General features: G+C 37.0%; 1 protein-coding gene across 1 annotated transcript; it reads right to left on the bottom strand.

Annotated features, from left to right (window-relative positions):
- Positions 1-2,187: 2,187 nt before the first annotated feature.
- Positions 2,188-2,970, bottom strand: LOC142166145 (uncharacterized). The gene has a single exon (XM_075224571.1). The coding sequence runs from the start codon at positions 2,968-2,970 to the stop codon at positions 2,188-2,190; it is 783 nt and encodes a 260-aa protein (XP_075080672.1).
- Between the last annotated feature and the right edge of the window lie 9,991 nt (positions 2,971-12,961).

Raw genomic sequence — 12,961 nt, 5'->3', positions numbered from 1 at the left:
CATGTTTAGGACGGCAAAGGGGTTCTATGGTGTTAAGGTTGGGGTCACCGGCGTCCATGTCGCCGGCTTTCATGGTGAAAAATACAGGGGCGGCTAGGGTTTTGGAGGGGAAGGGGATGAGGACGAAGGTGACCTAAGGCTGGGGTTCGGATAGGGGGGCAGGGTAAGGTTATGGGTTTATATAGTTAGTGAGGGGTTGATTCCTAACCGTTGGATGGGGTGCGATGAAGGGTCAGGATCTCTTGGCTGATGGGGGACGGTGTCGTTTCATCTTTAAAGGGTTTGGGTCGGTCCGGGTGGAAACGGGTCGGGGTCATCAGTGGGTTATGGGGAAGTGATCTTGGCCGTTGATCATTCAGAGATCAACGGCTCAGATCAGACTCAACCACTACGACGTCGTTTGGACGTCCTTGGTGACAGCTGGACTGGACTGGGTTACACAGGGGTTTTGGGTTTGAGTTGGGCCTCGAATTAAAATGAAGTAGGCCCAAAACTGATTTCAGCCCAATTTTGCACTCTCTTTTTATTATTATTATTTTATTATTATATATATATTATTGTATATATATTTTTATTTTAAAACAAAACCTAAGTAAATCAAATTAAAATTAAATAGACACTTAATACAATTATTTGCACACACATATTAAAATATTTGAAGCAGGTAAAAATCAAACAAAACAAAAAATCACGGACAAAGATGCCTATTTATGGTTTTCTTATTTAACAACCGGATTACGGTTCCAATTACGCATGACACATCATTTTTTTTGTATTTTGTTTTAATAAGATAAAATGGGCAAAAATATCATAAATAATTAACAAAGTGCCATGTAAAATTCAAAAATTGTACAATAGGACCATTTGTTATTATTTTTATTTCTTTTGGAGCGATTGTCGCGTAAAACAAAAATCACGTGCTCACAATACTTACTACATAAAAAGTCAAAGCATAATGGATATGGACATACCACAACAGACCAGTTGGATGGTGAAAAAGATCATAGAGGCTAGAGGGATAATTCAACAACTGCCTACAACGCAACTCAATCAGAGTAGCATCAAGCAGATATATCTAGGCATGCTGGGAAATCATAGCAGGGTGACTTGGAGAGCTTTAATGTTTCACAATGATGCTAGGCCTAAAGCAAGATTTACCATGTGGATGCAATGCCATGGCAGATTAATGACAACAGATAGACTTGCAAAATGGGGAATACAAGTGAATACAATCTGCTGTTTTTGCAATGGAACAAATGAAACACACACACATTTGTTTGGTGAGTGCAGTTTTGCCAAAGCAGTATGGGGAAGACTTATACAATGGCTATAAATCCAGGTGAATACCAACCATGATTATGCACAGAAGATGGCATGGATAACAGCAAAAGCTAAGGGGAAGTCATGTGCAGCCAGACTTCTGAAAATGGCATATGCAGAATATGTCTATGGGCTTTGGAGGGAGAGAAATAGTAGAATATTTGAGGGGACAAGTAGGACAATAGAGCAGGTAGAAAGAGAAATGGCATGTGTTTGTAACATCCGAGCTCAAGGAGGAATGAGAGCAAGATTACAACAGCTTAGATTTTGAAAGCAATGTAGCAACTAATCAGCCTTTTGTATAATTTCCTTATGTACTGCTCATAGAAGAGGTAGACTTAGATATCATATAAAGAGTAAGTGAGTCGAGGATGACTCGACTGATTTGTAAAGGCCTCTTTTGGTGATTAATGAAAATATAATTACCAAAAAAAATAGTTGTTGCTGCTGATTCTGTGGTAGACAAGGACCATTTCTTGCTATATTGACATCAATCCCTGGTAGTTCATCCGCTGTTGTCCCCAATAGTTGCTGAAAGAACTGGATGAATTCTCTCTGAATGTGTTTTGGCTCAGTGATCTTCATCTGTTGTTCAGTATAGATGCAACTCACCTTATTTCTTGCTTGTCTGGCCCTCATATAAGCATGAAAATATTTGGTGTTACAATCTCCCAATTGGATCCATGTTGCTCTTGACTTCTGCCTTATAATTTGCTCCTGTATTGTTTCCCATTTCTCTATGCTTTTTAAGGTCATTCTTTCTTCTTCTATCAGCAACTTGTTGAAGTGGTCATCATTGAGCTTCCCCTGTATCTCCTTCAATGTTTCTCTAAATTGTATCAGCTTTTGATCAACCGAGGAATGTTCCTATTGAATATCCCTTATTTGTTGCTCAATAAGCTTCAGCTTTTTCCATACATAATACATTGCATATCCTTGAATCTTTTGACTCCAAGTGTTCTGGACTACTTCCTTGTACTCTCTTTGTTGCATCACTGAAGTTAGTAACCCATAAGGCCTTTTCACTTTAACCTTGACCACCTTAGTATTTATCATTATAGGGGTATGATCTGAGCATCCTGGAAGCATGTATATTGCCTCTACCCCATTATAAGCATTGAACCAATTAGCATTTCCAAAAGGCCAATCTATGTGGCTGTATATTCTGATTTCTGCATCCCTTTTATTGCTCCATGAAAATTTGCTACCTCTTTTTGTGATTTGTCCCACTCCAATACCATCAAGACATTTTTGAAAATCAATCATTTCTGCTTGATGAACTGGAATTCCATTCACCCCATCATCCACATTTAGCACACTGTTGAAGTCTCCTATTATGAGCCATAGTCCATTAGTTTGCATGTTCCTCAAGCTTCTCCATAGTGGAATTCTGTGTTGAATAGTGTATAGGCCATAAACAAATGTTATACAACTGGTAAATGATGAATTTTTGTCCTTCACTAGACAGTGAATCAGTTGGTCAGTGCTCTCCAGTACTGTTACATGGACATTTGCTTCTTTCCACAATAACCATATTCTACCATTAGGTGCATAATCATAGTTGTCTTTGCATTGCCAGTATACACCCATCTTCCTCTGAATAGTCTGTGACCTGTGTTTTTTAACTCTAGTCTCCAAACAAGCTATCATATCTACTTTATTTGTCAGCAAAAACTATGAGCACATGATTTTTGCCCTATATGAGTTTTCCTATAGATTCAAGAAAAATAAATTTTTCCATTATTTGCAATTTCGTAGATTTTCGTAGCATTTTTGTTATTGTTTGCATTTGTCTGTGCATGTTTATTTTATTTTATTCATTAAAATACTAAAATACACTACATTTGCATTTAGGATATAATTTTGCATTCTTGAATTAATTAGTAATTTAGTGTCTTATAAAAATGGAAAAATCACAAAAAATAACTTATTTTTGCATTTTAAATTTTTAGTTTCGAATTTTGGTAGTTTTTCTTTAATTTGGTATTTAATTAGTTGTGGTAATTATTATTTAGAGTTAATCATTTTAATTTGATAGGATAATCAAGTTTTAAGATTTTTTATTCAGGTTTTATTTTTATTTGGAATTAATTAAAAGAATTTGAAAATAAAAAGAAATTGGAAAGGAATACAAAATCTGATATGGGCTATTTTTAATTAAATCTCCCCAGGCCCAAGTATATTTTCCCCGAGACCCACTCGAAACGGCCCAAACCCGCGCCCCAACCCATTCCGCCCCGCCTAGTGTCCAAATGACACCGTTTAACCAGTGTTCAATCCCAGTCGTCGAGGTTTCTCGAACGAACGGATGGGAACATGGGGTACCTAGGTATATTATTGTCCAAACGCTTTCCACCCCCCTCTCATCGTCCCCCCACACACTCAGAGAACCTCTCACCGCCTCCGCTGTGAGCTGCCCACCGGAAATCACCTCCGCCGACGGCGTTGCTCCAATCGACCCCATTTTTACACCATAGATCCCTCTCCTTCTCCTCTTTCTAAATCTCCAAACCCTTCCTTTGAATCCCAGCTCAACCTCTCGAATCTTGAATCAAAGAGAACGACTGAAACCCTAACTCATCCAATCGACCCAAAATAACACCTCGTAACCCCCTCATACCCGATTCACAATTGGTTTCCCTCTAATCTTCACTAGACCCGTCGAATCTGGACTTGAAAGTACGAAACCTAAATCCCAAAATCAGAGTAGCGAGGTTTCGAGATATTTGAGGTTGAAATTGACTTTAATCGTGTGTTTTTAGTCGAGAACACACAGTTAAAGTCTATCTCGGCCAAAAATCAAGGGGTTTCTTTGGAGATTAGTTCAAGCTTATGTTCATCTGGTAAGTCAAGTATTCTTCCGTTCATTTCTTTTCTTATTTTCTTCTATTTTTCCTTCTTTTTCTTCTGTTTTCAAAATCATCTCTGCATGTGGTTCCTTTTCTTAGAGTTAATATTAGTTATTAGCTTCCTCTGTTTTGTTTGAATTTGTTAGATTAGTATGTTTAATTTTGGGACGTATTGAGAACATTTGGTTCATGGTTGGTTTGAAATCCGAAGTGCATGTTCTGCCTCCTCATTTCTTCTGAATTTCGGAGTTAGACTTGGGCCCAAAAAAGGATTAGCCCAGGTCTTGTAAGAGTTAGGTTGGTTTTAGAGTCCTTGGGTCTAATGGACCCATGAATATTTTTTAGGGTAATTAATAGGGCTCAGGGGGTAATCTGGGTAATTGGCATAGGAAATCTTTAGTAACTAGCTGGGGAAGCTTCTAAGAAGCTGGGATGGGGACTAAACTGAAGTTCTGAATTCTACAATGAGGATTTCTAAGCAAAAACCAAAACTTTCAAAAGGTTCTAAGTGCAAAATTGAATTCTTTTAGACAACCCTAAATGCCTTACCTATAAAGGCACTCTACCTTGATATTCAAGACGAGGGATTAAGAAATAAAAACTTGAAATCAGAAGCGGAAAAGGATTTGTTCAAAATTCCGAATAAATTGGAAATTTATGATCCTTTCCTCAGTGAGAATTCCTTGAAAAGCTTCTGAAAATCATAGATTCTCTTTTTAGGGTCGAAATGATTGAATTTGGGTTGTGAAAAGTTATGGTTCAAGTCTTGTTGTTGGTTTACTGTTCCATTGATCTTCTTGAGCTAATTTCACTGCTTGATTGGTTGAATCTAGGCTGACTTCTACTGTTGCCTGTTGCTAATCCTTCACTCTACTTATTTTTCTTTGCTTTTCCAGGTATATGTTCTTTAATTCTACCTAATGTAAAGCTTGCTTCAAGTTTGATATGGAAATCTGGAGCTTTGGAGCCTATTGTCAACCTGTTCTTTTGTGTAGCGTAGTTTTATTTGTTTTTTTCTTTAAAAAAATAATCATGAGTTATATGGTGCATGTTCTCCTTTCCCACTGGTTGGTGATGATACCCTTTAAGGGCTGGATTTGGTTTAGAGTTGGCCAAAGACACCATTTTCTGTTAAATGTCTCATAGTTAAATGATGGTATTGTATAACTGAACTTTATCCGGTTCTAAATTATAATGAAGGTTGATTAACAGTAGGCCTAGTCAAGTTTAGTCATATCTTGGGTTCTTTTTGCTCTGAATCTTAATCGAAGTTGTTGTCTGCCTGTTCCAAATGCTGAATTTGAATTTTGTTTGAGTATAAAAGACTCTAGAGTGCTTTAGACTTAGTGGAACATGTAACAATTATGGACTCTGATTTTGTAGTTTGATTAGTTGAAATTATTTGGCTTTTGGTTCGTGTTTGTTATAGCAGTAAGTTTAAACGTATGTCAACTCAGATCGTTGGTCTAATGAATTTGGTTTAAGTTTGCTTTCCTAATAACTCTGCTCAAATTTGCATCCGTGTGGTTTGAAACACGGTTCAATGTTTTCATAATTTATCATTGGTTCTTATTTTACGTGTGTCCTGAGCTCTTCGAATTTCTGGAAAGGGATTTTCAAGTGAACTGAGTCTGACTTGAAATTTGACAATTCCCAGGCCTAAGTCAGTTCGCGTTTGGTTTTCTCTCCTCTTCTTTAAGAATTGTGAGTCATGTATGATCCCGTTAAATGTGTTGGTTCGAATCAGACCTTGCATGAGTTTATGATCGTTAAGTTTTGATATCAAATGATTGATATTTTGGGCAAATGCTTATTAACGTGATTGAGAGTTCCACATTTCCATAGAATACTTGTATTATTTTCCGAATTGCGACTTTCATGTGTTTAATGTGTGTCAAGATTTGGTTCAAAGTGGAAATGGTATAGAAGATGTAATACTCTCAAATATAACAGCATTGGGTTGGCCATCAACAGGGATCCATATGCACTGTGCTTCCCCGTTTGTGTTAAGTTTTAACCTAGGCTTCATGGTGAGCCCAATCATGCCCCCTCGCCTGTCATGGCAATTAACTATCGGGCATCAAGCCAGGCCCAAGTTCAGAGGTGGAAATAGAGCAGACTTCACTTAGTCTTAGCCTTTATATTCACAACTTGAATGTAGCTGCGGTTTAAAAGTAGTTATGATTTCTCTAACCTTATTTAATTAGTAGATCCTTGTAGTTGATTTGAGGTGCGCCGCGCCGAATAAAATCTCAATTGCGTAGCCCTCGTTTAATTAATCTTGTTTATCCTTAGAAATCGAGGCGCGCCATTTAGCGAATTTTTATGATCCTCACAAAGTTAAAACGCGTAGTTGCTTTAGGCTCGTATTTTAATAATATTACTTTCCTAAAGTCGGGTGCGCATTTATGTGACCCAAATCCAAATCAAAACGATGTTAAAATATGTCAAAGATCACAGGTGCATTTATGTGACGTGGTTCGAGACGTGTTTTAATAACGTTGCAATTTTCTTTAAAAAATGAATAAAAGCGGTTATAAAGTTAAAATTGAACCATAGGCTAAGACATGTACTAAAATCAGATAATGAGCCAATTATAACAGTTAAGAGACCGTGCTAGAACCACGGAACTCGGGAGTGCCTAACACCTTCTCCCGGGTTAACAGAATTCCTTACTCGGATTTCTGGTTCGCGGACTGTAATACAGGGTCAACCTTTTCCTCGACTCGGGATTTGAACCGGTGACTTGGGACACCATAAATCTCCCAAGTGGCGACTCTGAATCTTTTAATAATAAATCATGTTTCGATTGTCCTTTAATTGGAAAAATTCCTTATATACTCCTTTCTCGGGGGTGTAGGAAAAAGGAGGTGTGACAGCTTTGGCGACTCTGCTGGGGATACAGACCCAGAATCTTTGGTTCAGGATTCAGAATTCGAGCTTAGATGAATTGTTGTATTTGGCTTTGATATTATCTGAACTGTATATAAACTGCTATAAAACCCTTCTCTTCTCATCTTCGGGGATGTGCTCGCTGGTTGAGACTCTCTATTCTGTTAGTGTCATACCCTGAAATAAGAAAGAGGCTCGGACAAGTTACTAAGCCGGATGGCCTTTTGGTTCCCGGTACGTAGCCCCCTCCTCGGCTCGAGTTGTCCGCTCGGGTACACAGTCTAGAACACATACCCAGGTTTTGAACCTAGAATAACTCAGCCTCATACCGGATCCCTAGTAGGAACGTTTGTTTGCATCATGTGCATTTGACTTTAGAGACTCAATACAGGGGTTGAGTCTGTCTAGGACAGGGACCCGAAATGTAAAGACCATTATGATGCATCTTACTTGCTACTTGTGCATTCATTTGCTTCGGATTTGCATGTTGACCGGCTTATAAGGAAAATTTAGAAAGGTTAATGAGATGGTTGAGAGGGATAAGTGCCTGTTTTGAAAAACCAATGTCCCAAAACATATCGAAACTCTGCCGAAATTTTGAAAAAAAGAAGGGAATTTTGTGGTTTTAAAGAAAAGAAAAAAAAGAAGGAAAATCTTTGTGTTTTTTGCAAAAGAAAAAAAAAGTTGGTTTATTGTTTTTTTAATTGTCCGAACTACGCTAGTTTGATTCTCACAAGTGTGAGATACGTAGGCAACCCCCATCGGATCCAACTTCCTTTATGCAAAAATAGCCCGAAAAAGACAAAAATTTTATTTTTATGGTTAAGGTGATCCCATTTTTGTTAAAAATAGCCGACTATCCTCAAAAGGACGTCGGAAGACTGTTGTTGCAAGAACAGCCGCATTCGGTCTCTTTTTCAAATTTTTAGCCGGTTAGCGAGCACAACCTTAAAATCTTTCCCCAGAAATGCTGAAAGGCCGTATTTGCAAAGCTGGGTTTTTACTTTTGAAATAAAAATCTAAAAAGTGTCCACTTTGTTTCTTAGTCAATTGAATCGTGAGTTTTGCTTAACCACCCTAATACATGTGCAGAATGAGCACAAGTCAGAATTTACCAATAACAATCGTGAATAAGATCCCTTTGGAGTTGCATATGTGGTGGGATGATCTGGGTAAATCGGTGTCACACCTCCTTTTGACCACCCACACCCCGAGAAGGGTGATATAAGGGAGTTTTTCCAATTCAAGTGACAATCGAAACGGGATTATTTTATTAAAAATTCAGAGTCGCCGCTTGTGATAATTTATGGTGTCCCAAGTCACCGGTTCAAATCCCGTATCGAGGAAATATTGACTCTGTATTATAGTCTGCGAACACAGAAATCCGGGTAAGGAATTTTGTTAACCCGGGAGAAGGTGTTAGACATTCTCGGATTCTGTGGTTCTAGCACGGTCGCTCAACTGTTATAATTGGCCTATTATCTGATTTTAATACATGTTTTAACATATGGTTCAATTTAACTTATAACCGCTTTAATTAATTATTTTTTAGGAAAAAGATTTAACGTCATCTAAAACACATCTTGAACCACGTCACATAAATGCACCCGCGGTCCACGACGTATTTTATCTAACGTTGTTGAGCTTTGGATTTGGGTCACATAAATGCACACCCGAGTTTAAGAAAATTATTTAAATTATGCGCCTAAAGCAACTACGCACTTTTAAGTTTGAGAGGGTCATAATCTTATAAATTTAAAGCAACTACCACTAGAGGTGAATAAAATATACATTACTTAATGAGTTACAACGAACTGACACAAAGGAATTCAATAAAAATTAATATAAATTGACCAAAAACAAACTTACACTTTCCTAGATAGCCTAATTGCTGAAATTAGTAACTGTAAAATATATACTCCATTTGAACACGAAATCTACTTCTAACAACTAAAAATGGGAAAATCTGACCAACCCTTAATAATTTAACATAATAAAAGTAAGAACCACAAATGTACAAACAAATTGAAATCACATATATGGCATGAAAACGCAAGGTATCAAACTAAAACATTCACCAAAGCACAATAAATACATGAAAAATCTTAAAGTGAGAAAGGGACCTTTTATTGATGAACAAAGCCGAAAATTGCAAATCAATCGGCTAAAACAAAGCAACAATCCTTGGACCGAAATATCGAGATTACATACCGCAACCTCGAATCGACACCGGAAAACCCGAGACAACCTCCGCTCAATCAAACTTTCAGACAATACATAAACTGCCACTTTATATCCATAACAAAACCAAAAAATTTGCAACTTTCTATCCCTTCGAAATTCATTTCTAGGCCATGAAGAACCAAATAATCGAAGAAGTCTAAGTCTCTATATGATTAGCGACAATCGAACTTCGAAATTGAAAAAAAAAACTGCTAACTCTCACGTGAAATCAAAGGATCAAAATGTGGGGAATATATTACTTTCTTATTTAATTGCCGCTGTGTTGCTTTTAGTTTCTTTTGTTTTTGTGTGTTTGTGTATTTCGATTATGGTGTCCAGTTAGCCGGATTTGTGAGGTGGGGTTCTTTGTTTGCGGCGCCGCATTTTCTTTTTTTTATCGGCTGATTGTGTGTTTTTATATGTGTCCATATTTAGGGGTAGGGATTAGGTTAGAGGTATGAGTCTAGGAATTATGAGCTAGGGAATTAGGCCAAAGACTAGAGAAATGGACTACAAGATTTATAAAGACGGGATAAACCAACCTAAAACTAATTCCTCCTTCTAAAATTATGTACAATTATAATATAAAACTAATTTTAATTAATTTAACTAAACTATAAAATATAAAACTATATTTTGTGTTTTCAAGATTATATAAAAATAAAGATAAGGTATTATTTTTGTATATTTTTTATTTAAATTTACAAAAGATACGTAAACTAAAATATTTTTTTGTAATTTTCATTTTTGTGACGAAAAAAGGAAAAGAGTCAAAATTAGCTGAAATAGCAATATTAGGCCTAAATTAAATATTTACGTGCTTAAAAAATAAAAAATCTTGGGGAGGGTCAAAAATCACATGTCTACATTTGCCCCTCTTTGACTGGAAACGCGAAGAGTTTTCAGACAAAGAACGACTAGACAGGTTTTTTGACCCAACCCTTATTTAGAGAGACTAAAATTAAGAGAAAAGGGAAATGTGACCGAGCCCTGGTATCTGAGATGCCTACATATCCTTGGCTATAAAGGAATCAGGCCACGTGTAGTTCAGAGGTGAGTGAGATGATGGAGTATGCCGAGGTGGAGAGTCAGTCGAGGTGCCGTTCCGCCGAGGTTCCGGTCCACAGTCCCGTTATTACATCAAAAATCAAAACATGAAAAAGACTGGCTAAGCCTGTCAACTACAAGTTACAAAATTCCTATCTATAAGTCTTCTGAAGCTTGATCTTGAGTCTTGAATGGTTCTTCATGCAGACTTTAGATTTGAACCTCGGCGCTTGTTAGCTGCAGGTGCTAGCTCGTTATTCTTTAGCTTTTTGGATCAAGACCGGACATGCAGTGCTTGTGACCTCAGTCATGTCTTGAGCAATCCGCCTCTTGTTTCAGCTTCTGCATTTTGGCTTCACTCCCTTTTTTCCCTTTTTCTTTTCTTATTATTTATTTTTTGTTTTTGTTTTTTTTTAATTCTGGACTGAGATTACTTCCATTGATCATCTCGTCTGTTGACTCGCCTTCTTGCCGCGAGCTTCTGCTACTTCTAACTTGAACTGTTTTCCTTTCAGACTTGAATTGCTTTCCCTTGAAACTCAAATTGTTTTTCCTTGTTCTCCAGGTGGGCGCCTGATTGCTTAAATTTGAACTGTCTTCCTTTGAAACTTACAACTGCTTTTCCTCGAAACTTGAACTGTTTTCCCTTGTTCTTCAGGTGGGCGCCTGATTACTGAAACTTTCTGTGTTCCCTTATTTTCCATGTGGGTGCCTGCAATCAAAACCAACAAAACAAACGAAATTTTTCTGCCCCAATTTGCACTAGGAAGATTTGTGAGTTGTTAGCAATATTGTAAACCACTTATACTATTGATGCAATGATGAGTAAAGTAAAGACTAGACTAGGATGTACGTCTCCTAAAAGTGATTGAGCTTGCGAAAAACTATAAACTAAGCTTGACTAAAGTAAAAACTGACCCTATTCTCCAGGCAGGGTCCCCTGATTTCAGGAAAACTAAACATTGATAATCTTAAGAAAACTAAAAAAATGACCCCCCTTTTTTTTCAAATTCAAACTTTCCTCCTTTTTTTTAAATATCCTAGGAGAAAATTCGACAGACTAGGTTCTCTATCTTAGGAGAAAGATTCATCAGACTAAGACGTTAATCCTAGGAGAAAATTCATCAGACTAGGTCCTTTTCTCTTCTTTTTTTTGTTTTTGTTTTTTTTGGTATCTTAGGGGAAAAATTCATCTGACTAAGACGTTTATCCTAGGAGAAAAGTCATCAGACTAGGTCTTCTATCTTAGGAGAAAAATTCATCAAACTAAGATTTTGATCTTAGGAGAAAGTTTATCAGACTAGGTCTTCTATCTTGTTATCTTAGGAGAAAGATTCATCAGACTAAGATTTTGATCCTAGGAGAAAATTCATCAGACTAGGTTTTGTATCTTAGGAGAAAAATTCATCAGACTAAGATTTTGATCCTAGGAGAAAAGTCATCAGATTAGGTCTTCTAATTTATTATCTTAGGAGAAAGATTCATCCGACTAAGATTCTGATCCTAGGAGAAAATTCATCAGACTAGGTCCTCTATCTTAGGAGAAATATTCATCAGACTAAGATTGTGATCCTAGGAGAAAGTTTATCAGACTAGGTTTTCTATCTTAGGAGAAACATTCGTCAGACTAAGATTTTGATCTAGGAGAAAGTTCATCAGACTAGGTCTTCTATCTTAGGAGAAAAATTCATCAGACCAAGATTTTATTGGGAGGAAAATCCATCAGACTAGGACATATAACCCTAGGAGGAAAATGTAAAGAGCAATGGCATGACTTTATGCATATTAACAAGACAAATAAAGGCAAAAATTTGAGGAACTTCCCTTCGTCGGCTCTTCTCTTCTTTTCTTTGTCTTTTTTTTTTTTGCTTTTTTTTTTCTCTTTTCTCTTCCCTTCATTTTTTTTGGAACCTCTTTCCTTGCACTGCTTTGTTCCTGTTTCAAACAAAGAAATTTTTGTCAGTTTTGAAAGTGATGGTCGGTTTGTGGCCTTGAGTCTTGAGTAGCTTGGCTTTTGCTCGATCAACTTGAGTCGACTTCAAGAGACTTTTGCTCTACATCAACCCTAATTGTTTTACACCTGGTACCATTGTATTTCTGGGTCAATTAGCATTTTCGCAACTGGAGATCTTTTCTTAGATGATCTTTTCTGATATCTTGAATGGCTTCCTTCTTTTAAGAAATTTGTTTGTCATAGAGAATCACCAGTTATCTTCTTTGCGCCAAGTAGGCTGATAAGAGCCCTTTTTTTGGGAAGACTTTGCATGAATCCTCAAGGTATATTGACAATAACAACTGAGTGCAGGCCAAATTTACTTTATGCAACTGAAAAGTTGGTAGCAAATTTTGAAATCTTTTCTTGCTTGTTTTGACAAGGATTGACTCAGGGTGAAGGACACAAATGATACAAAGAAACAAGTATTAACAAGAAATTCCCATGTCGGAAGGATAGAAGGAAGAGTTGTTTTTTAAATAACTAGCCTTAATGAATCATGACATGCATTTTGGACTCAACGGCCTGATCTATCAAACTAATCCAATCTTTCCTTGTACCATTCTTATGATATTTGAAGTCGGTCTTGTTCGTGCCAATCCTTTGCATTAGCTTCATGACTCACTTTCGACTAGTG

This window comes from Nicotiana tabacum, chromosome 11, assembly GCF_000715075.1.
Source record: "Nicotiana tabacum cultivar K326 chromosome 11, ASM71507v2, whole genome shotgun sequence".
NCBI classification, from domain to species: Eukaryota; Viridiplantae; Streptophyta; class Magnoliopsida; order Solanales; family Solanaceae; genus Nicotiana; species Nicotiana tabacum.
This window is presented reverse-complemented; position numbering and strand designations above follow the sequence as displayed.